Below are 23,102 nucleotides of genomic sequence, written 5' to 3' on the forward strand. Positions count from 1 at the left end.
TGGTCGCTGTCTCCCACGGCTCGGAGGAAGTGCACTCAGGCACCGCCTATAAACTTCCGTTGCTGCTCTAGCCTCTCTCTTTCTGAGCTGATAGCGCTCCTGCAAACATGGTAGGAACATCTGTTGGGCTTTGGTAGCATCCAGTTTAATCCTTGTACCCAGCGTGTACAGTACCGTTTCAGGGTGCATCAGGACTCTGGCATGACCTTGATGTATCCAAGAAACCTAGCTTAGCAGAGAGCGACCCAGAGAAAACCGAGTTATGGGTGGAGGAATTGACTTGATGGTGTGACTTAGCTGTGGGTGGATGTGGCGCTCTTTGGTGGCGCACGTGACTGCAACACCTTACGTGGTATATTACATGGTTGTTGTGTGTTAGTAAATAGTAGGGAAAATCAACTTTATTTGCATCTAGCGAGGACTCTGGGCCATTGTGGTCCGGTAATTACGTTCTAAACACACTTTCTTAACTAGGTGAACGTTCCTAAGACCCGCCGGACATTCTGCAAGAAATGTGGGAAGCACCAACCCCACAAGGTGACGCAGTACAAGAAGGGCAAGGATTCTTTGTATGCCCAGGGTAAGTTGCTTAGACGTAGTTTGGTGGTGGTTTGCGGGATGGGGAGTTGTTGAAGACCTGAACCTCCCCTCTCGATGTAAGGCAGGCTGGCCTGGAATAAGTAATCTTCCTGCCTCAGCTCAGGCATGCCAGACTCAATAATTTGGATTTGCTGTGACATGAAATGTACTAGAAGTCCAGGTATTCCCCCTCTCCTTCGGCAGGACTATTTCTCAATGCAGGGCAGCCTCAAATTTAAACCTAAGACTTCCTTGTGACCATTTTGACTTCTGACCTGTAACGAGTAACCTTTTATTCCAGGAAAGCGGCGTTATGACAGGAAACAGAGTGGCTACGGCGGGCAGACTAAGCCCATTTTCCGCAAAAAGGTTAGTGATTGCTAATTGACACCTATCTTATTGTGGACCTTGATTTTGTCATCCCTTGTTTGCAGGCATTGCATTAGTGTTAATCACCTTAAGGTTAACCTACTTGGCAGGGACGTTTCACTTCCCAGGTAGTGGAGCTAGGATCTGACTATAGTTTAGAATCCGCAGTATTTGCAGCACCCCTTAAAGAGGCAAAAAGGAATGTGTCCTACTGGTAAGAATTCTGTGTATACTAAGATGACCTTTCATTTGTTCATGGTTGTTACTGAGGCTCACTAGTGGAGTTGTTACTGATTGTGAAGACAGGGTCAGTTCCCTGTACTACCATGGAAGGCTATTGGGATTTCTCGGTCTTAGGAAGTCTTAGAACTTGCAGTCAATGTGTAAGCCTCCCACTGGCTGAATTCTGGGGTCTTTTTCCAGTCTAGTGAGGTTTCTTCTCCAGAATCAGCACAGTGCCTTGGAAGCAAGCACTTCAGCCAGCCTGGCTGTAGAAACTGCTAAATGGGTGGCTTCATTTGGGGTCTGGAAATGCTTGGGTGTGTAGGGTGCTGGAAACAGTCATTTAGATGTCCAGCCAATCTGTGTGGAAAATTGGTGCATTGCAAGTTTCAAATTATGAAATAACAGCAATACTCTGGCCAAAATCGTGGGCTTGATTGATTATTAGTAGGGAGTGATTGTGTTCATCAAGCCTTCTTAGGATTAATGCAAATTTTAAGAAAATTGATTAGTGATATGTCTTAACCTTCTTTCCTGGTTGGCATGAATTTGGCTGACTTTTATTTGATTCATCTACTAAAAAGTAGCCTACTAGAAGGCTACAAATTTAAAGTAGATGGTTTGTTGCTTTTTGGACACTGTAGCACCCACAGGCTGACCTTGCCTCTGGGAACCACAAGTGTGTATGTGCCACCACATACTGCTTCAATTTCCTTACTATTAATTAGGTATGCTCTTAAAATCACAGGCTTCTGGATTTTTCCTCCATAGCTAAAAACAGATTGTGGCAAAATATAATTTTGTGAAGGATTTGGCTTCATATCTTTTCTAGGCTAAAACTACAAAGAAGATTGTGCTGAGACTGGAGTGCGTTGAGCCCAACTGCAGATCTAAGAGGATGCTGGCTATTAAGAGATGCAAGCATTTTGAACTAGGAGGTGACAAGAAGAGAAAGGTACCACAAAACTTTCTTTACAGAGTTAACTGTTTCAGGTCTCAGTGTACCATAGGATACCCTCCAAGATAACTGTTCACAGCTTAGTTACAAATCCCATATCTGAAATATTTGGGACCAAAAGGATTTTTTTTCCCCTCCAAGCTGGGGACCGAACCCAGGGCCTTGCACTTGCTAGGCAAGCGCTCTACCACTGAGCTAAATCCCCAACCCAGGATTTTTTTTTTATTTTGTGAATCTGGCAAATGCTTTTAGTTGACAAATGCAAAATTTTGAACACCAATATATCTAAAAGAAATGGCTTTTAAGATTTTTCAGTGTTTAGATTTGGCTGTGGCTAGGCTTGAACCCAGAGCCATGGATTATGTAAAGGTTCCTTAAAAGTTACAAAACACAACAGTTTGTTTTTCTGTTTTGTTTACAGGGCCAAGTGATCCAGTTCTAAGCTGATTTTGTTATGAAGACAATAAAATCTAAGCTGATTTTGTTATGAAGACAATAAAATCTTGACCTTTCACCCCCTTTGATTGCTGTTGGTCTTTTGGGAAGGGGTACAGCTTTCAGAAATGACCTGAAAGGCTGTGCTTGGTACCTGAGCACTGCCCTCGGATTGAACCTTGAGTGGTGAGAAACGTGACTTGTCATTGGGATCCTACTTGGTGTTTAGAATCCACAGGCTGCTGCTAATTATCATAAAATCCAAAGTAGAGAGTCTTATTTACAGCCCACACTTTATCCCCATCCCGGTCCACCCTCCGACTACTCCACTTCCCACACCTCCTCCCAGCCCCAGCTCCAAGAGGATGCCCCCACGCCCAAAAGTAGAATAGAAGACCAATAACACAACTGGGTCACTGTAAAGCTTTAATCATACATATTTGCCTCAAGCATCTGGTAAGGAGATCTGGGAGCATACTGCAATCCATTCAGGATACATCCCTGGATTTAGATGAAGTCCCCACCCCCCGGTTTCCTCTGTAGACTAGGCTGGCCTCATCCTCCAGAGTGATGGAATTAGAGGCATGACTACCACCACACTGGCTTTCTTTGTGTGAAGTATCACCCGAGCATCCTCCCAAGTTTTCTATCAGCAGTAAAACTAGTCTACAAATGACTCAAAAGTGTGGTCAGATACCCTGGGACTAAAGTTAGCAGTCCTCTGCCTCCATGTGAGTACTGGGAATGAGTCCTCACAGAGAGCAGCCATACTGCTTAAATGCTCCACTCTCACCCGTTTCATCCAACCCCTTCAATATCTCAGGTGTTTTTGCACACTCAGAATATCAGAGGTACATCATTTTGCTTGTGATTCTGTTACATATCCTGAGCTGGTTTCCACATTGGCAATTCTGCTTCAGCTTTCTGAAATGAAACTGCTTGTGAATTTCTAAAATATACTGCTGGCTTACTCTAATCTTAGAGTAACTTAGGTACATGAGTTTTTAACTGAGGTAACCGATTTTCATTTTTTTTCCTTTTTATTAGACTATAAGCAGTCCATGCCAAATACCCCTAGTGATTTGCATCTAGTTGGCTTAGCTCTGAATCCTGGCTATAGGTGCTAGAGAGCTGGCTCAGCGATTAAGAGCACTTCTTTACAGAGGTCTCAGGTTCAGTTCCAGAGGATTCCATGCCATCTTCTGACTTCCTGGGCACCAGGTATGCATGTGGAACTCATACATATAAGCAAAACACTCGAACCACATTTAAAAAATCAAGTTTTTTTTTAATCTGATCTACCTGTACAGACTATAGTGGATAAACACCTGCTTTGGGGTTGTGATGATTAAAATCAACCGGTAGACAGGAAGCATCTGTTAACAGTGCCTGGCACAGGAGTACCCACTTAATTTCAAAAGCCTAAGGTGAAACAGAGGGAAGGGCAGGGAATAGTTTGGTCTTTAGGAAAACTGGGCACTTATGCAGATCTCTGCCTTCCAATATAGTATAGTTTATCTTTCTAACCGAAGCAAAACAGTACCTGAGGGATTTATTCGAGTTTTTAAGGTTAAAGGCCATTCATAGAAGCCTAGACGTACTTTCTCAGGGAGAATCTGAGTGATGATGCAGCCAGGATTGCAGGCTAGTCCTCGACCCAGGGAAGAAATCTGGATGGTGTAAAAACGAGGTCCACCAATCTCCTGCAGGTTTCTCACAGCCACGGCCCAGGCTAGGTTTGAGAGTGGCCGTTCCCAAACCTCAATGTCGTTTTCCTGAAAAACCAAGAAAAGAAGTATGAACATGTGGTAACCTCATCACTAGTCCTATTTGATAGTCAGACTTATTAGCAGAACTATTGTGCACTTGAAGAAAAAGATTAGAGTAAGCCAGCAGTATATTTTAGAAATTTACAAGTAATGTCTAGCTGGGTGTGGTGGTACACACCCTTAATCCCAGCACTCAGGATGCAGAAGCTGATTCAAGGCCAGTCTGGTCTACAGAGGAAATCTCAGTACAGTCGGGGCTGAGAAACCCAGTTTTAAAAAACAAAAAGACCTCATCGACCAAAGTTCATATACTTTGTCTTTTGGCATCCTTAATTCCAATTCTGGCTAAGTGTTCTTAGAATTGAAGTATGTCCACCCAGGGCATGGATTTTATGCTTAAAAGCTCATCCTGATAAAGGCTCTGGGATTCTAAACACCGGCATGTAATTGTCAGCTGGCTAATAAAAACTTTCTTGGCTTAAATCCATGTCAGAGCAGTCTTCTCTGGTAGATACCCCACAAGAAGCCTGGCCAACAAACTACTTTGAAGACAGCCAGGACAACAACAGAAAAATTCTGTTTTTTAAAAGAAGAGTTCTGGCAAAAGCCTTATTAATCACTCCATTCTCAAGCTCAAGGGAAAAATTAAAAAAAAAAAGTCGGTTGTATCCTCATTTAGCAGAGTTGGGCTTGAGATAATTTTGTACTTGACTATTAAAAGACCATCACAAAATACTGTGAATAATACACTTTAATGCAGGATAATATGTTCCTGGCCAATTTTCTCCCAAGAAGCATGACTTACCTTTCTAAAACAGTACCCCTGCTTGCCCAAGGGGTCTTGGTTGATGGCAATTACATCCTCATTCTGAAGTAGAGCCTTGGCTTGAGAGCTGATTTGTCGGAGATCGTTGGACATGAGTAGAGGAGCTGCCATGATAGCCCAGAGGGCCATCTGTGTTACCTGCTGGTCCCAACTGAGGCCAAAGTTGCCAATCACTAACTAGGACAAAGGGTAAAGTAAGTCATATGGAAGAATATTCAACTGATTGGGGCTCTGTTGTTGGGGTCACAGCTGTCCTTGTCTGAAAACCAGGAATGTTAAACACAATGGGCCCTCTTATCAATAGAGGAGATAAAATACCAGTTTTCCTGCCTAGAAGGCTGGAAGTAGATTTTGTCAACAACCTGGTGACCATTTTTGCTATCTGTAGAGGCAGACCTCACCCAAATTCCCCAGAATGACTATCTTACACCCTCCCCTCCCTAGGCCATTACCCATCCTTAGGGGAGATGTCACATGTATTTTATGGCCTTCTGACCTTTGTACTATTGGTCAGAGACCACACTAGGTTCTAGGCCTCTTAGCCATACAAACCATTCTCATGGTCACATGAACTGTGTAAAGAGTTTCTAGGGAGCCACACCTTGAGCTTACTGTGTACCTAGAATCAGACTGACTGTTGCCTTTTCCCAAATGGCATCCTGTTTTAAATATGCTGACAGTGAACTACTTGGCATTAGACTTCCCAAAGTCTGACCCAGGATGGCAAGTCAATATGCACAGGGTTTCCTTCTTATCTCTTTGGTGGGTTCAGTTCCCTGCTTGGATACCTGCAGGGATCCCTGAAGAGTTACTTTTCTGATTTTGGAGATAAGGTCCCAGCTAACCTTTTGGTCTTGAATTTGGAGCAACTCTCCTGTCTTAACCTATGGAGTTCTGAGACTCCAAGCAGCTACACAGTGCCTGTTGGAACATTTTTAAACATTTTAAAATTGCCCAAATAATTTCTATAGCATGGTGATGTAAGTACTCACAGAAGGCCTCTTCCCATGGGCTTGGCATATAGCTAGAAAACTTGCTTGGCTTGAGCAAGGCCCGAGCTTCAGACCCAGACAGCAACATAAAAGAGCTATCTCTTAAATGAGGAGGGTTCCTGTTTTTACCATGTCTGGGTCATTCCAGCCCCCTGGTCCGGCGACTTCAACAATGTCCTTCTGGTGAGTTACTGTCCAGGCCAAGATAGACTTTATGCTTTCCCAGGAATCATAAACATCATCAAAATTTCTCCAGTGATTGCAGTAATGTTGGATATCTGTATAATTAGGCTGGGAAAAAAGACAGAATTGAAGGTTTTAATTTTCCTGTAAGATTTTGCTGATTTACAGATCAAAAGTCTCCCATAACAAAGCCTGACTATATTTTGGTTCTTAATGTGAAGGAATTTCACCAGCAGTTGTTCACTTCATATAAGTAGGCCATATAATTTTAAGTATGTGGCCTGTTTATAAAGTGATTTTAATACTATTTATGTTGGATGTGCACTGAACTGTGGTGTCTAAGTACTGGCATTATGAAAGATCTTTGTTTTTTACTGTAATGTGTAATCTTGCCTAAGATGGCCATATTGCTAATAAATTAATTACAATGATCTAAATGGTAAAAATAAGGTCTGTAAAGTTATCTGGGATACTATGGAACATGATAAAATCAGAATCTGAAACATGTAAAATGTGGAATGAACCAGTGTGTAGATTCACAGTATGACACCCAAGGTCTAAAAGGCCGAGGAAAAAGTTAAACTAAAGTTCAAAAAACCAATATGGATTCATTTCATAAATACATAAGTACCCTCCTGGGAAACCAAACAGTTATTGCCTAGATAGTGAATAGGCAGAAGGCTATTTTAAAGTAGAGAAGACCCAAGCATGGAGCATCTGGTCAGATTTCAATGTTAATTAGCCAACGACCCTTTTTAAAATCTTGGGGGAACACTTCGAAGAAACAGTAAGCAAGTACATCATCGTAAGCTCAGGAAAATGTCTTTGTGTGACCCATTACCGGCCATGCACAGTGAGCATACAATGGGGTAGAAAGGAAAAAGGACCATGCTCAAAAAGAGCTGTTGGAGGATAAAGCAGGCAAGAGGCATGCATGCTGATGGAGTTTGATTTTATTCCAAGTGCAACAGAAAGCCAGGTAGAGTCTAAGGAGGAGACAGATGGTAGGTCCTTGAGATTTTTCAGGAGACAGTTCTGCTGCTGTCTGGAAAATAATAGGGGTAGGAAAAGGAGCAGAAATGGAGGGGTGAGGCTGTTAGCGCCCTGGAAGGCCAGTGTGGATGTAATGACAGGAAGTTAGTGAAGTCAAGAGAGACTTCCGGAACAATACTGGCAGGATTGCTGGCAGACAGGATGGGAACAGTGAAAGAAAAGGAAAAATCAAAAATGATTTCCCAGTTGGTGGAAGCTTAGGCCCTAATTACAAGCAGTGGGGATTTTGAGAAGTGTGTCTTTGTACTCGGGCTCTGAAGTTTCGATTCTGGACTCACTAGCTCACCTTATGAAAGGGTCTCAAATAAAGAGGCCACTCACAGGAGTACACAATGCTTCTGCCAGTCCTGTTCAAGGCCAAGGACATGTACTTGTAACCTTCAAGAAGAAAACAATGGGTAAAATAAGGAAAGCAGGGAATTGCCAGCCAGTGCTGTGTACCTGAAGAAGCTGCTTACAAAGGGCATGTTTATATTTTAAACTAGTGGCAGGGACAGGTTGCTCTCTGCTTAAAACTGCTTAAATTGTGACTACTTGGAGGCTCTGAGAGACACTAGGCACAGAGAGGAAAGGTAGGGGTCAGATGCTTCTTCATCTGGGCTCTCACAAACAATGTCAGATCTAGTTACAATTAACAGTTATAATGTATTCTTAAAGTCCTCGAATCAAAAGTGCGTAGTATATGCCATGTGCCATGGTAGACACGTATGAACGCCACATAGATGAATAAAGAGGCCACTCACAGGAGTACACAATGCATCTTCTTGGGTTGAGCAATGGTGGCACACACTTTGAATCCCAGCATGAAGGAGGCAGAGGCATGAAGATCTATCTATATGAGTTCAAGGCCAGCCTGATCTACAGAGCTGGTTCCAGGACAGCCAGGGCTACACAGAGAAAGGAAGAAAAAGAGAGAGGAGGAAAGATTAGCCCTTTGGAGGCTCAGCTTTAACTATGGCCTCAAGTTCTTGTTTCTGGCTAGATCTCTCCCTTAATGTTAACCAAAAGGACAAGAAATAATTATGGCTAAATCCCTTGAAGAAAACATACCACTTAGGCTAAGGAAATGGTTCAGCTAGCAACAGTGCTCACTGCCAAGCCTGACCACCTGAGTTTGATCCCTGGGATCCAGATGGTTGGAAAGAGAGAACCAATTCCTGCAAGTTGTCCTCTGACTTCTCAGCAGGCACCATAGCAATACACCCCCCACAAACACACAGCCACATGCACTATACATCATGTTTACTTTGTTGATTTTAACATAATTTTTAAAATGCAATTTAAAAAAAGAAGAAACATACCATTTGCCAAGGATACCACACTGTCACAGTGACAACCATCAAATTTTAGCAGATCTATACCCCAGTCAGCAAATGTCTGGGCATCAATGTCATAGGATCCAAAGCTCCCAGGGAAACCTGCACAGGTTTTCTTGCCAACATCTGCATAAATCCCTAGCTTTAAGCCTTTGCTGTGGACCTAAAATGAGAAGAAAGATGGACCACAGAGGGAAATCAACCAGGAAGCAGTAAAAAAAAATGCTGGGAGGGCCACTGAGTTCTTAAGACTAAGAACAGAGATGTGTGCTTCTCCAAGTCTTGGGGACTTTATTCCTTACACCACTCCAGTTTTTAAGCCGAGTTTGTTGGAAGCAGGGAACAGATCCTCCAATTTTGCTAAGGCAGTTCCAACACTGCATGTGAACTGGAGCACAGAAGTGAGAAAGAGCCTATGACCACTTTCACGTTCCTCATGGGATCCTCAACAATCTCCTTCCGAAACAGTGGTAGCTTTCATCTTGAGAATGGGTGACAACATTTCAGTTAAGCCTCTCTGACTCTTCCTCCAGTCTTGGCCTTCCTGGCATCTGTCTGCGTGAGCTCGGTTAGAGCAAGAAGCCCATTAATTTATGCTATCGTCTGACTCTTGATGTCCCTTTTAGCAATTTTCCAGCTACTGAACGGCCAGTATTTGCTCATTGATTGTAGAACTCACTTGTCCATCTGGTTTGGAACGTGACCTTTTTTCCTACAGTACTGAATAATAAAATCTGCTTCACTGCCTTTGGCTAGTATCAGGCCTCATTTGTTTTCAGTAGTCTCCAGAATATTTGTTTTTATCTTTTAAAACTCATTAAGTATATAGTTCAACTGTATACTTAATAGTAAAGCTACGGTAGCCTCTCATGCTGACGTGGAAATACAAGCGTGTGTGTCACAACCATGCTCTCCTTTTTGCCTAGAGGATTCAGTGTTTTCAGCAAGAAATGTTTCACCAAGATAGGCCCTGGGAAATGTTTATAGGCTGATGTGGTAATAATTCCACCTGGTAAGCACTATAATTTATTGTTCACATTACATTTTCAAAGTATCATGTGGTCTGTTTCACAATAAGCCTTCATAAAGCCATAAAAAAATAAGCCATCAGCTCTAAAACTCACGTAATTAGCGAGGTGTTTGATCCCACTAGGAAAGCGCTTGGGATCTGCCTGAAGCCGGCCCTTTGAATCCCTCTCGGGAGCCATCCAGCAGTCATCTATGCAGACGTATTCATAACCCGCATCCCTCCAGCCATCAGAGACCATGAGCTCTGCCATCTGCATGAACAGTTGCTCACTGAAAAAGAAATTCGAACACTCATTCCAATTCAGTCCATGAGTACTTCAGCGCTCCCGCTTTAAGGCACCTTGGGATTTCACAGTTTCTAAAAATGCAGTAACACCATGGTAGTAATGACAACTTGTATGAGGAAAAATGAACCATCCTTCCTGTGACTCCTCTCCTGCTCCTCCCACTACTTCTGACTCCCCCCCAACACAGAAGGGGTGGGGCCTTTTCCATCCCTAACCAAAAAAGAAATAAACAAAAACTCCAAATAAGTAAGAGTACAAACATGACAAAACTGAAAGTTATTGCAACGAACAAGCTGTGGTAACACAGGCTTGTAATCGTAGCTATTGAGGAAACCACAAGAGGAGGACCTCCAGAAGCAAGACCTGCCTGGCCTACACACAACCAGAGAAATCCCAGTGGAGAAGGATCAGCATGATAAACAGCTTCTTCTGGTATCAGTTTTACCTAGGTAGGGAAAACAACCTCATTCACAATAGTAACAGAAAAAAAGAGCCAGAAAACGCTAGCATACCTAGAGATTAATATGTTTATCAACCATGTGTTAAAACTATCCCGTTCCTCAATGGCTTGAATAAATGAGAAGCATTATTTTTTTTTCTTGGATCAGGAAACCTTGAACAAATCCCAAAAAGACTTTTGAAGGAATTTGGCAGGATTTAAAGAGCTCACCTCAGAGATGAAATGCTTATGTTCTATAAAAGAAATGACGCTGCTGTCGCACAGAAGACAAAGATTACTGTAATTCAAGACTTCAGAGAGCACCATCTATGTCGTGCTTGTAGCTTCCCCAAAGAATACAAGGTTTCACAAGCATCACCACCACTTCCCATTTTGGTCTTTTTGAGATGGTTTCTCTGTGTAGCCCTGGATGGTCTGGAAGTAGCTTTGTAGACCACATTGGCCCTTGAACTAACAGAGATCTGCCTGCCTCTGCCTCTGCCTCTGGAGTACTGGGATTAAAGGTCTGTGCCACCATGCCTGGTTCACAATCACGTCCTTAGAAAAACCCAAAAGCTCACCTTCCCTCTGGAATGCTATTTCAGGCAAACTGAGTCTTTGTTTCCTATTTCCAAATTTACACTGCACTCAAGTAAAAACGCTATTTGCCTTTTGTTTTAACTTTATAATTTCTTGGTATAAGACTTCAAAGCCAGAAATAATGAAAGAAATGATATGTCCCATTATATGAATTTCAAAACAACTCATAGTCAAGAACTACCTGTAACTACAATAGATCCTGGACCCAAGCCAAATGGAATAAAAGAAAAACTCAGATGACACAGTTAAGGGGGGAATCCATTGAAGAAACAGTTCAAGGAGTTGATTTAAATTAGGAAAAGACATTAAACCTCCTTAGTAATTAATTAAAATACTGTACATATGAAGGACTGGGGTGTAGGTCCGTGCTAGAGTACTTCCTAACATGTTAAATCCTGGAGCCAAGTCCTACAGGGGCAGAAAAAGACTTAAACACAAAGCAGATTGCAAAAGTTCTAAAAGAATGACAAAATATAATGGTTGGCTATTTTGCTGGGAGAACAGGCAAGATGACGCACTGTGATTGTACACATACGTCTGCAAAATCTTGGTTAATGATTGCTTAATATTATCAAACTATTCATACCGTTCCACCCTAAAATTAGTGTTCTACTAAGGGAATGAAGTCTGGCACGATGCAGTGCTCATGATACCGATCTCAGCGCTTGGGGCCTGAGGCACTAGACCAGCCAGGCCCACAGTGAAACCTTTTCCATTTAAAAAAAGAGAGAAGCATTAAAGAAAATAAAATCAGCTATAGGATACATGATAATTGAAGAATACTAATAGCTCTTAATAGAGGACTGCACAAATGAATTATAGCATATACACATACTTGGATTTATCAAGTTCTTACTCTATACCAGGTATACTACTCTGCACCTTTCTTTTGAAGTCACTCACATGTATCCCAGGCTGGCCTCGAACTTTGCATGACATAAGATGAAATTAAATTTCCGATATTCCTGCTTCCACCACCTGATTTAAATGCACCACCTGGGATAGTTTCTATATGATTGACCCAGGCAGTGGCACTATTAGGAGGTGTGGCCTTGTTGGAGTAGGTGTGTCACTGTGGATGTGGGCTTAAGACCTTCACCCTAGCTGCCTGAAGTCAGTCTTGAGCTAGCAGCCTTCACATGAAGATGTATAGAACTCTCATCTCCTGCATCACGTCTGCCTGGATGCTGCCCTGCTTCTGTCTTGATGATAATGGAACCTGTGAACCTGTAGGCCAGCCCCAATTAAATGTTGTCCGTGACCTTGCCTTGGTCATGGTGTTCACAGCAGTAAAACCCTAAGACACCACCATTCTCAGTTTACAAGACACATTGCTAGGCCAACACTGTACCCCCTGAACTCATCTCCAGTCCAATTTAGAAAAAGTAATTAAACTGAGAATGGTCCTGCATGCCTGTAACCCCAGTAAGGTGGCAGAAGGATCCCTAGTTCAAGATAATCTTGATCCACGCCGGGTGACCATGTCCCCAAAATCTAAGGACAAAGAAATCCAGCCCACTAATAGAACATTTTCTCAGCATGTGTGAGATCCTCAGACATGTCCCCAAACTTCAGGAAAAACAAAAGAAGACGAATGATTTGCCTAAAGCTGAAGTAGAATTGGAGGGCACTGGGGTCCTGATATTACTCATACATAAAAGTGACGCTAATTCTTAGAAAGTCAATTAGAAATCTGTATTTTCATTTACATAATAAACAGCAGGATTGTATACGGATATTAACCATAATTATTTCTAGATGATGAAGTAAGGAGGCTTAATTTCCAGTATATAATTTTTACCACATACTTGTTTGCAGTGATCATGTATTAGTTTTTGTTTTTTTTTTTTTTTTTCAGAGCTGGGGACCGAACCCAGGCCTTGCGCTCCCAGGGCAAAGCGCTCTACCACTGAGCTAAATCCCCAACCCCATGTATTAGTTTTATAACCCCCCCCGAAACCAGCCACCATTAACAAAAAAAAAAAAAAAAAGGACAAAAAAAAACCATATATTGTCAAGTTACCACAGATTTTATCTCAGGGATACTATGGACATAGTCTGCAACTCAGAGAGTCATTTTCTCTTATGATGTCTGTCCAACACCTTGACTTTATCTTTATAGGCATTCACAGAGAGGAAGTTGTGGCACCTGCCTTTAGAGGTGGTTTTGCACCAGTGGGTTACCTTACTATGTTTTCAATAATACTTATAAGGGAGCCATTCAACATCTAATAGTTGGTTCTTAATCTTTTCTAGATCATGGATTCATTTAAGAGTCTGAAGAGGCTGGGTGTGTTGGGGTACACCTTTAATCCCAGCACTCGGAAAGCAGAGGACAGAGAAACCTTGTCTCAAAAAACCAAAAAGATTTTGAAGAAAAACATATCTTTTCTAGAAAAATGCCCATATATTTGTGTAAACATATAATTCATTTTCTTATGCCAGGATAAAGATATCTGTTTTATTTGTCTAATTGAGGGGATCAGAGCATGAATAGCTGGTTTTAAAAAAATGGTTGCATTTTAATTGAAAAGATCATCTCTGACAGATAACCGTTTCACAGCTCTTTCTTTTTCACACAGTATCTCACTATGCAGCCCTGGCTGGCATTGAACTCAAGAGATCTGCCTGCCTCTGCCACTGGAATGCTGGGATTAAAGCCCTGTGCCACCATGCACAACAATTTTATAGCCTTTTCGGTGTCAGCCCCACGAGTTAAAAAGGACATTTATCCTAGTTTGCAAACTAGGATTGTGCCTGGTCTCAACTCTCACGTTTGATGTATAAAGTTCCTTCAGGTCAACCTTCCAGCCTGGTGCCTGGGAAGGGGGTTCAGGAACACCTCAGTTATCTCATGGTTTCTCTAACTCTAGCTCCATTACAAAGAACTTGTGATCCAAAATGAAAAAAAAAATCACATTGGTCTTAGTCATCCTCCTGCCCATTCCAACTGTACTTATGGCTAGCTCAAGGCTAGAACGAAACAAGGGCAGAGTACAAACCCACACAAAGGGTCTGCATGGAACCAAATAATAAATGAAAAATTTGCAGTGAGGTAAAGCGCTCACACTGATAATAGTTTAGAGACAGTCTAGATCTCGAACGAGATATACAATTTTACATTTAATTTAATATAAAATAAATGATATAAAAATTGCTGGGAATTTTTTTTAAAAAGCATCAATAATAGGAGATCTATCCCTCCAGCTCAAACGTTCCTTCCTTCTACCAAATACACCCATACAAACACACGGAAAGAGGAAGGATCACTCAATATCTCATACCTTATGCAGGCATCAGGCTCTTCTTGGCAGTCAAGGTTGCACATGAAACGTTCCCAGTGCAGCCAGCCCATAGTAGGTGTCCGCGCCAAGCCATTGTCCAATGCTCTGGCCCCAAGAATGCTCCAGAAAACTAAAGCCAGGGGGCGAAGCGCAAGCTCACAGACCAGCGGTGTATCTCCGCTCAAAAGCTTCATGGCCATAGAAATCCTTGGTTCTGTTTCCTCAGTTAAGCTGGGCTTTTAAGATTATCGGGGCGGACCAATCGGGATTGAACTACCCATAATGACATCATCGTTTCTCAGGCAACTGGGCCGTTATCTCCAGAAGTGAACCAATGAACAGTCAGGTAGGACATGCATCAACCAATCATATTGACGCTCTCTTTACCTTGGCCCGCCCCATTTCCAAAGGAGGAGGAAGTGCGGTACCTTAGTGATCCCGAGTTTAAGCCGAGAGTTGCTCACGTGACCGAGATCTCACATGACGTAGATGCTCACGTGATCAATCGCTTACGTGAGCAGAAGTAGTTCTGGTCGTCGTCTATCGTCTCGCTATAGCCGTTTGAGGGAAGAAGGAGGAAAATCCTCGGTATCGTTGGAGGTTGGTGTGGGGGTGGAACTGGGGACCCTGGTGGTGATATGAAGAGCAGAGTCGGTTTGGGGTCGCCTGCCTTTTCGTGCTCCGCCCCCCCCTACCCCGTCCTCCCCCCTCCCCCTCCCGGAGTGCCGGGAAGCGGCCTGCGCTGCGCCTGGTGGGGAAATGGTGGACGGTCGTGACTGTGTGCGTGTTTTTGTAAATCAGTTCCTTTGGCCCTATCTCCGGGGACTTTTCTCCCTCTGCCCGCAAGAGGGACACGTAAGATGAAAAGCGATTCAAACACGGTCCGGAGTTAGGGAAAAAAGAAAAGAAAAGAAAAAAACAACAGAGTGAGACCCGAGGTCGGAGTACCGCTCCATCCATTCAGGCGCTCAACTATTCAAACTGCCGGATGGTCTTAAGGGGTCCTGAGGGAATTCCACCCCTAAAAGTATGAGCTAGGCAAGTGATGCGTGCTCGAGAGGCGCCCAATAAATGCGTTTACTTAATTATTTGAACGTTTGTTTTTCTGCTTATCACGATCTACGAGTTGAATTTTGGTCCTTCGAAAAGTAATAAATTCCTTTAAAAGGGACACAGTTCAGCACTACCCAACTCTTATTACAGTGACAAAAAGTGTGCTGTAACATGGGTATAAGTACACAGATTCTTAACTCATAAATCCTGCTTACTACGTTAGGTAACAGAATCCTGGTGGCCTTCTCAGGAAATGTAAGGAAGCAAAACCTCCCAGCCACTAGGGAGGACCTATTGAGACAGAATGCTGTAGAAATAACCATCGTCCCTGGGATGGTGTGTCAAATTATTCTTTAAGCAGACCGTTAAGCTTGCACAAAATAAAGTAAAAAAATAAACCATAAACTCAATAGCCATTGTTAACATTTGATGTCCTATCCCCATCACTGCACACAAAAAAGTTTTAAAAATTTTTTGTTATATTCCAATGCATATATTTTTGTTCTAAGATTATTTTAGTTCCAATACAGCGAGCTTAAAAAATTAAAAACTTGAAAGTGTATAATATTAAAAGGTAAAAGGCATTCATTCCATTGGGCTCATTTGTTCAAGTTTATCTTACATGAAGCTCCTTTCAAACGGTCTCTCACACAATTGTGCATTTCATTTCATTCTTGAACATTTTAATAGAGGTAGGATTATATTATTGAATGTTCATTCATTCATTCATTCATTCAATGTATTTTGCAAATCTTTCCAGGTAGGGGCAGATCACTTGGTCAGTAATTTTAAGGTAGAAATATATTTCATCCATCTCTGTTGATGACCATTTAGTCTTCTGATTTTTTTTTTTTTTACCATTACAGCAAACATTTTAAAGTATTTCTGTCGAAATTTCTGAGATTCCTGGAAGAAACTCTAACAGGGTCAAAGGGTATGTGAATTTTTATTTTTTACATAATTGAGATGAAGAAAATGGCTATAATCTTGAGTCACTTAAAAATATGTAACTTAATATTAAATGTATAATGTTCTACTTTTCTTCATTAAATGCCTTTCAAGTACTACATAGTTCAATAAGTCCTGCTCTTAATTTCAGATAATTCCTTAAGGCACATACCTGAAGTGGATTTTCTGTCAGAAGGTGTGGTAAATATTACCAACATGCTTTTCCACAATCGTACAGTTTTTATCTCTTTTGGTGAACTTTAGATTGTGAACTGTCTGTAATGTTGATGTATTGTCACTGTTGAATTTCCACTATTTTTGATTGGTGTAAAAATGTTGATTTTACTTTCAATTTCATTTTGAATGAAGTTTGAGTGTGTCCCAGACTTTTTCCCTATACACTCCTTTTACTTCTGCATTTAAATTTGGTTTTGGTCATAATCACATCATTACGCCTCTCCTTGTCCCTCCCTCCAAACCTTCCCATGCTTCAACACCTTGCTCTCTTTCCAATTCTTGGCCTTTTTCTCAGTTGTTACATATGTGCGTATATTCCTAAATCATAAATACCACCTGCTCAGCTTATTGTGTGCATGTTTCGAGGATTGACCCTTTGCTACTAGATAACCAATTGGTGTGCTTGGCTTTGGGGAAGACAGCATTCCCCATTATCAGCATTCCTTAGTTGCTGCAGTCCTATATCCTCCTTTGTTGTGAATTGTTCTGTCCCTGGGTAGGGTCTCAACTATTCATTCCTGGCTGACCTGGAACTCCCTCTGTCAAGCAGGCTGGCCTCAAACTCAGACCTGCCTGTCTCTGCTTCCAGAGTGCTGGGATTAAAGGCACATGCCAGCCCACCCATCTCAAAAGGTCACTTTTTTAAAAGATTATTTATTTATTTATTTATTTATTTATTTATTTATTTATTTATGTGTTCTCTTTGTATATATGCCTCCTGCATGACAGAGAGGGCATCAGACAGAACAGAGCATTGGATCCCATTAATAAATGATCGTGAACCACCATATGGTTGATGGGAATTGAACTCAGGACCTCTGGAAGAGCAGCCAGTGCTCTTTAGCAAGCTCCTCAATAGGTCATTTTAGAGTTTGCTCATTGCACGTAGTCCCCCTTTCCTTCTGTTTGAATGCTCCATTTGCCTGGGTGATAGGTCTGAAACAGCTGCAATGACATGTTTAAAATCCATAGGTGATACATATATATGTATATCCATCCTCCCTTCTGTACACCCAGAGCCATAATGTACCATAATGTCTTAAGGTTTGGGGGAGGTACATGTCACATAGTACTATGAATACTGAATCCTGAATTGTGCTTATGAACCAAACAAGAGTCTAGGGTATGTATAGAACCCTCAGGATCCCATCTCTTTCATGATAGTCTTGTCTTTGGAGTTTTGTACCCTTTCATTTTGTGTCCCATTAGAGTTTTTATAGATCCTAGATCTGAGTCCTGGAACAGAATCAGGATAGTTTGTTTCCATTCACCCTTCTGCCTCCAGTTGATATACTTCATCAGCCAGTCCTTCTGTGTATTTGCCCTTACCTTTGGGGCAACACACAGTTCTCCTTCTCCAGACTTAATTGGTTCTTCCATGGCAGAACTGAGTACTGGATGTGGCCCCTAAAACATGTTTGAATGTATAAATACCCATTAAGCCTTTTCCATTTATCTTTTAGGCTTTAATAGTTCTGTATTTTATTGACTTGCATTCATTGTTTATATTCTTAGGCTATGGATGGATTTGTTGTATCATCTCATGAGTGTTGTCTTTTGATTTAAAGAATATTTTCATTTTTATATATAATGGAATGTAGTTACACTTTGTTATATTTAGTTCTAATTTTTTCTGTGTGATGTTAATATATTGGCTCAGTGCAGAAAATTTAGAATATTCGAAATTATCTAAAGGAAAAAAGTATCCATGGAAACAAAAAATTCCTATAATACTGTTAACCAGAAATAACCACCATAAATTAATTATACCTGATACATAATAGAAATGAAATAAGCACTCTCGAAGTGAATGAATTAAAAGTTTTATGCAGTCTTTGTTCATATGGCTCCTTTGAAAATCTTACTGATATGAACTTGTAAAATAATAGTTTTCTTTTTTTCTCTTACTCTGTTGTATACTCTTTTTCATGACAATAGTTTTCTAATTTTTTTAAAGCCACATTGAAATTGCATTGAGCCAAGCTTGCCACCAAGAGTCCATCAGTCACCATGATGCTGAGCACAGAGGGCAGGGAGGGGTTCGTGGTGAAGGTCAGGGGCCTACCCTGGTCCTGCTCAGCCGAGGAAGTGATGCGCTTCTTTTCTGATTGCAAAATCCAAAATGGCACATCAGGTGTTCGTTTCATCTACACCAGAGAAGGCAGACCGAGTGGTGAAGCATTTGTCGAACTCGAATCTGAAGATGAAGTGAAATTGGCTTTAAAGAAAGACAGAGAAACCATGGGACACAGATATGTTGAAGTATTCAAATCCAACAGTGTTGAAATGGATTGGGTATTAAAGCATACAGGTCCAAATAGTCCTGATACTGCCAATGATGGGTTTGTACGGCTCAGAGGACTCCCATTTGGCTGTAGCAAGGAAGAAATTGTTCAGTTCTTTTCAGGGTTGGAAATTGTGCCAAATGGGATGACACTGCCAGTGGACTTTCAGGGGCGGAGCACAGGGGAAGCTTTTGTGCAGTTTGCTTCACAGGAGATAGCTGAAAAGGCCTTAAAGAAACACAAGGAAAGAATAGGGCATAGGTACATCGAGATCTTCAAGAGTAGCAGAGCTGAAGTCCGAACCCACTATGATCCCCCTCGAAAGCTCATGACTATGCAGCGCCCAGGTCCTTATGATAGGCCAGGGGCTGGGAGAGGGTATAATAGCATTGGCAGAGGAGCTGGGTTTGAAAGAATGAGGCGGGGTGCCTATGGTGGAGGGTACGGAGGCTATGATGACTACGGAGGTTATAATGACGGGTATGGTTTTGGGTCTGATAGATTTGGAAGAGACCTAAACTACTGTTTCTCAGGAATGTCTGATCATCGATATGGAGATGGTGGGTCCAGTTTCCAGAGCACCACAGGGCACTGTGTACACATGAGGGGGTTACCATACAGAGCCACTGAGAATGATATTTACAATTTTTTCTCACCTCTTAATCCCATGAGAGTACACATTGAAATCGGACCTGATGGCAGAGTTACAGGTGAGGCAGACGTTGAGTTTGCTACTCATGAAGACGCTGTGGCAGCTATGGCAAAAGATAAAGCAAATATGCAGCACAGATATGTGGAGCTCTTCCTGAATTCTACTGCAGGGACGAGTGGAGGAGCTTATGATCATAGCTATGTAGAGCTCTTTTTGAATTCTACAGCGGGGGCAAGCGGTGGTGCTTATGGCAGCCAGATGATGGGAGGGATGGGTTTATCCAACCAGTCTAGTTATGGAGGTCCAGCCAGCCAGCAGCTGAGTGCTGGCTACGGAGGTGGTTATGGTGGTCAGAGCAGTATGAGCGGATATGACCAAGTTCTTCAGGAAAACTCAAGTGACTATCAGTCAAACCTTGCTTAGGAAGAGAGGAAGCATCAAAGAGCATCTACAGGAATAAAAAGTACATTATAGGAACTGGATAGAGTAGGGAGAATGTCCAGCATATCCAGTATGATTGGTAAATGGGAAATACAATTGCTTCTGATCACTATTGGTCAGCTTCTTTCTTTCTTCTTTCTCCTTTTTTTTTTAAAGAGAACAAAATTTAAGTTTAACAGTTTTGCATTACAAGCTTGTGATTCATGCTTACTGTAAAGTGAAAGTTACGATTGTTTTCAAACTTTAAGCTCAGCAATTTTGAACACTGAAAATATTCATCTAGGATGTAATAACAAGTTCAGTATTGACCATAACTGTCAAATCCACTTTCAGCTTTCCTCAAGTTAGTTATGTTGTAGGAGTGTACTTAAGCAGTAAGCATCTTTAGGTTTAAAGCAGTTTCACTTACGTTAAATGTTGCTCTTATACCACAATACATCGAAAACTTCAGATGCATGTTGAGAAACATGCTTTTCTGTAAAAAAATATAGGAGCTGTGTCTGATTCAAAGTGACATTTGGCATGTTTGTTAATTCTAGCTTTTTGGTTTAATATCCTGTTATCCTGTAAGGCACGTGAGTGTACACTTTCACCTTTTTTTTTTTTTTTTTTTTTTTTTTTTAAGATCCGGGAAAATTTTGAGATGTGATACCAATACATTAGGAGTTTGGTCATGTTATTTGTATGGAATTCTGGGGCTTTGATTTAAATTTTACCTTGTATTGTGAATTCCATTTAGATGTATTGTACTAAGTGAAACTTGTTAAATAAATCTTCCTTTTAAAAACTGGAAAAAATCTTGCATAGTTTGATTTTTTTAAATCATGTTCTATTATATGGGCACACAGTAACTGGCTTTTAAAATTGTCTGCTATTGAAATTTTAATTCTTTTCTCAAATATTCCAGGATGAATGGCTCAAGTTTTGATCCTCCTGCCTCTACCTCCTGAGTATTGGAATTGCAGTCATACATCACTGTCCAGTTTATGCAGTGCTGGGGAATAACCCAGGGCTGCTTGCATACACGACAAGAACTCTACCAACAGGGCTATGTTCATAGCCTAAATTTTGGTTTGTGTGTTTGAGTGTTGGTAGAGGGCAGAGAAGAAGATCGGATATCCTTTTCTAAATACCCTGCCTATAGTCTTGGTGACAGGGTCTTTCACTGAGTCTAGAGCTAGGCTGGCAGCCAGAAAGTCCCAGTGATCTGCCACTGCTGTGTACAGCACTGGGTTATAGTCACTGCTCTTGCTGGATCATACTTTTGTGAATGACCATAGCTGCTGGCCCTTTTCATGGCTGCTGGAGTTGTGAACGCAGCTTGCTCAGCTAGCATTCATTTTTGATTCTATGTAATTCCAGGTGTCCTAGAAAACTAGACCAGGCTGGCCTCGAACTCACAGAGATCTACCTGCTTCATCTTCCTAAGTGCTAGGATTAAAAGTGTGTATCACCGTGCCTGCTCCCCCACTTCTCCCTCCCTGCCCCCCTCTCTCTGTCTCTCCTTCCTTTCCTTCCTTCCTTCCTTCCTCTGGCTGGCCTTGGACTCACAAAGATCCACCTGCCTCTGTTTTCCAGTGCTGGGATTAAGAGTACTAGGATTGGGACTACAGAAGAGATGGCTCAACAATTAAGAATACTGACTGCTCTTCCCGAGGTCCTGGGGTCAATTCCCAGCTACCACATGGTGATTCACATCTGTAATGAGATCTGATGCCCTCTTCTGGTATGTCTGAAGACAGCTACAGTGTACTCATATAGAATAAACATTTTTAAAGGACGGGGATTAGGGCTGGAGAGATGGCTCAGCGTTTAAGAGCACTGGCTGCTTGCCAGAGGATCCATGTTCAAATCCCAGCACCCACATAGCAACTCACAACTGTAACTCTAGTTCTAGGTGATCTAGCACCCTCAGACAGACATGAATGCAGATAAAACACCAAGATAGAAGAGTGCTGGGAATAAAGGCATGTTTTGCCACCGCCTGGCCACAGAAAGCACTCTTACCCATTAAGATGCCTCTCCGTCCCTGCAATGTTTACTTAGTTAGAGACAGGGTTTCTCTGTGTACCCCTGACTGTCCTGGAGTCTGTAGAACAGGCTGGCTTCAAACTCAAAGATCTTCCTACCTCTGCCTCCCAAGAGCTGGGATTAAAGGTGTGTACCACCGCTGTATTTCTTAAAGGTTTGTTTTAAACTATTTAGAATTCCTGGAGACTTTGTGCTTTATCAAGACAACATTCCCAAAATCCACAGAAGTAAAAAGCAAGTGACTGCTTTCATTTGACCATTAATGATAATATGCTATGCCTCAGATGGAAAATAAAGCAGGCTATAGAAAAACCCTATTCTACACAAATTATTTGATAACACCTTTAAGTGCCCTATATTTTTAGGGTTTTCAGACCTCTAAAGCTTAGTTGTGCTAAGAGTGCTTGCGACCACATTTTGAAAATAAGCTTAGGATTCTCTCACTGCTAAAGGTTTAACCCTAAAAGGAACTTAAGAAATAGTTGCATTTATGATCACATGTTCTCTCCTTATTCATGGCAAGTAGCTCGACATTTCTGACATGCAAGCCACAGCTGATTGTTTACCATACCTTGCACCTCCCACGAGTATTCTGATCACCTGCGGCACTTGTCTTGCGGTACCTTGCATGTCTGTATCCTGGTGGTTAGCAGTTTCACCTCTCATTAACCTGCAGTCCTGGACACTTCAGACCAGTAAAGGCTGCACACTAACTCTGTATTTCTGGATATATGACTGCTCAGGAACTGGACAGTTGTCTTTGAGCTGTCTATGCTCTGCATTTGTAGAGATACCCTGTGATGTAGGGTACAGGTACCAGCTTTATATAATTTGTATAGGATACTTTATTAAGTATGGTTTCTGGACATTTAAAAAAATGGCACTGAGATTTGAGACTCACTGATGGTTTCTACTTAATATTTTCAGTTGGTTGGTTGATTTTTAAGTTGTTTGTAATTTCAAATACAGTTGGCAGGAGAGCAGGCAATCCGGTTTGACTTTTATGTTGTTGCACCTGTCACTATCTTTTTTCCTAAGCACATTTTAGAGCCCTTTCTCAGAGAAGTAAATTCAAGGTGGTGGTTTCTCCGTGCTGAGGAATTTTTCTAGAAGT

At 41.7% G+C, this 23,102-nt stretch overlaps 3 protein-coding genes across 3 annotated transcripts; 2 read left to right on the plus strand and 1 right to left on the minus strand.

The window, feature by feature from the left end:
* Rpl36a (ribosomal protein L36a) lies at positions 1-2,652 on the plus strand. Its single transcript, XM_032890375.1, has 6 exons — positions 1-110; positions 475-580; positions 881-948; positions 2,003-2,125; positions 2,550-2,596; positions 2,629-2,652. Exons 1-5 carry the CDS (start codon positions 108-110, stop codon positions 2,568-2,570), a joined length of 321 nt encoding a protein of 106 aa, XP_032746266.1. The 5' UTR covers positions 1-107; the 3' UTR covers positions 2,571-2,596; positions 2,629-2,652.
* A 323-nt stretch (positions 2,653-2,975) lies between these two features.
* Gla (galactosidase alpha) lies at positions 2,976-14,585 on the minus strand. Its single transcript, XM_032890016.1, has 7 exons — positions 14,342-14,585; positions 9,827-10,001; positions 8,688-8,865; positions 7,673-7,764; positions 6,280-6,441; positions 5,138-5,335; positions 2,976-4,338 (listed from the first exon to the last, which is right to left on the minus strand). Exons 1-7 carry the CDS (start codon positions 14,539-14,541, stop codon positions 4,078-4,080), a joined length of 1,266 nt encoding a protein of 421 aa, XP_032745907.1. The 5' UTR covers positions 14,542-14,585; the 3' UTR covers positions 2,976-4,077.
* A 258-nt stretch (positions 14,586-14,843) lies between these two features.
* Hnrnph2 (heterogeneous nuclear ribonucleoprotein H2) lies at positions 14,844-20,754 on the plus strand. The gene is made up of 4 exons (XM_032889930.1): positions 14,844-14,929; positions 16,261-16,328; positions 16,494-16,538; positions 18,537-20,754. Exon 4 carries the CDS (start codon positions 18,590-18,592, stop codon positions 19,937-19,939), a length of 1,350 nt encoding a protein of 449 aa, XP_032745821.1. The 5' UTR covers positions 14,844-14,929; positions 16,261-16,328; positions 16,494-16,538; positions 18,537-18,589; the 3' UTR covers positions 19,940-20,754.
* Positions 20,755-23,102: the final 2,348 nt, after the last annotated feature.

The sequence above is a fragment of the Rattus rattus genome, chromosome X (genome assembly GCF_011064425.1).
Source record: "Rattus rattus isolate New Zealand chromosome X, Rrattus_CSIRO_v1, whole genome shotgun sequence".
Classification (NCBI taxonomy): Eukaryota; Metazoa; Chordata; class Mammalia; order Rodentia; family Muridae; genus Rattus; species Rattus rattus.

Bases quoted from the DNA above. Each gene is read 5' to 3' on its own strand.
- Rpl36a (XM_032890375.1), top strand. The intron at 581-880 runs GTAAGTTGCTTA...CTTTTATTCCAG, and splicing joins GGATTCTTTGTATGCCCAGG to GAAAGCGGCGTTATGACAGG. The intron at 949-2,002 runs GTTAGTGATTGC...TATCTTTTCTAG, and splicing joins AGCCCATTTTCCGCAAAAAG to GCTAAAACTACAAAGAAGAT.
- Hnrnph2 (XM_032889930.1), top strand. From the start codon at position 18,590: ATGATGCTGAGCACAGAGGGCAGGGAGGGGTTCGTGGTGAAGGTCAGG.
- Gla (XM_032890016.1), bottom strand. From the start codon at position 14,541: ATGGCCATGAAGCTTTTGAGCGGAGATACACCGCTGGTCTGTGAGCTT. The intron at 10,002-14,341 runs GTATGAGATATT...TTTCTTTTTCAG, and splicing joins GAGCCTGATGCCTGCATAAG to TGAGCAACTGTTCATGCAGA. The intron at 4,339-5,137 runs GTAAGTCATGCT...TTGGTTTTTCAG, and splicing joins AGGGGTACTGTTTTAGAAAG to GAAAACGACATTGAGGTTTG.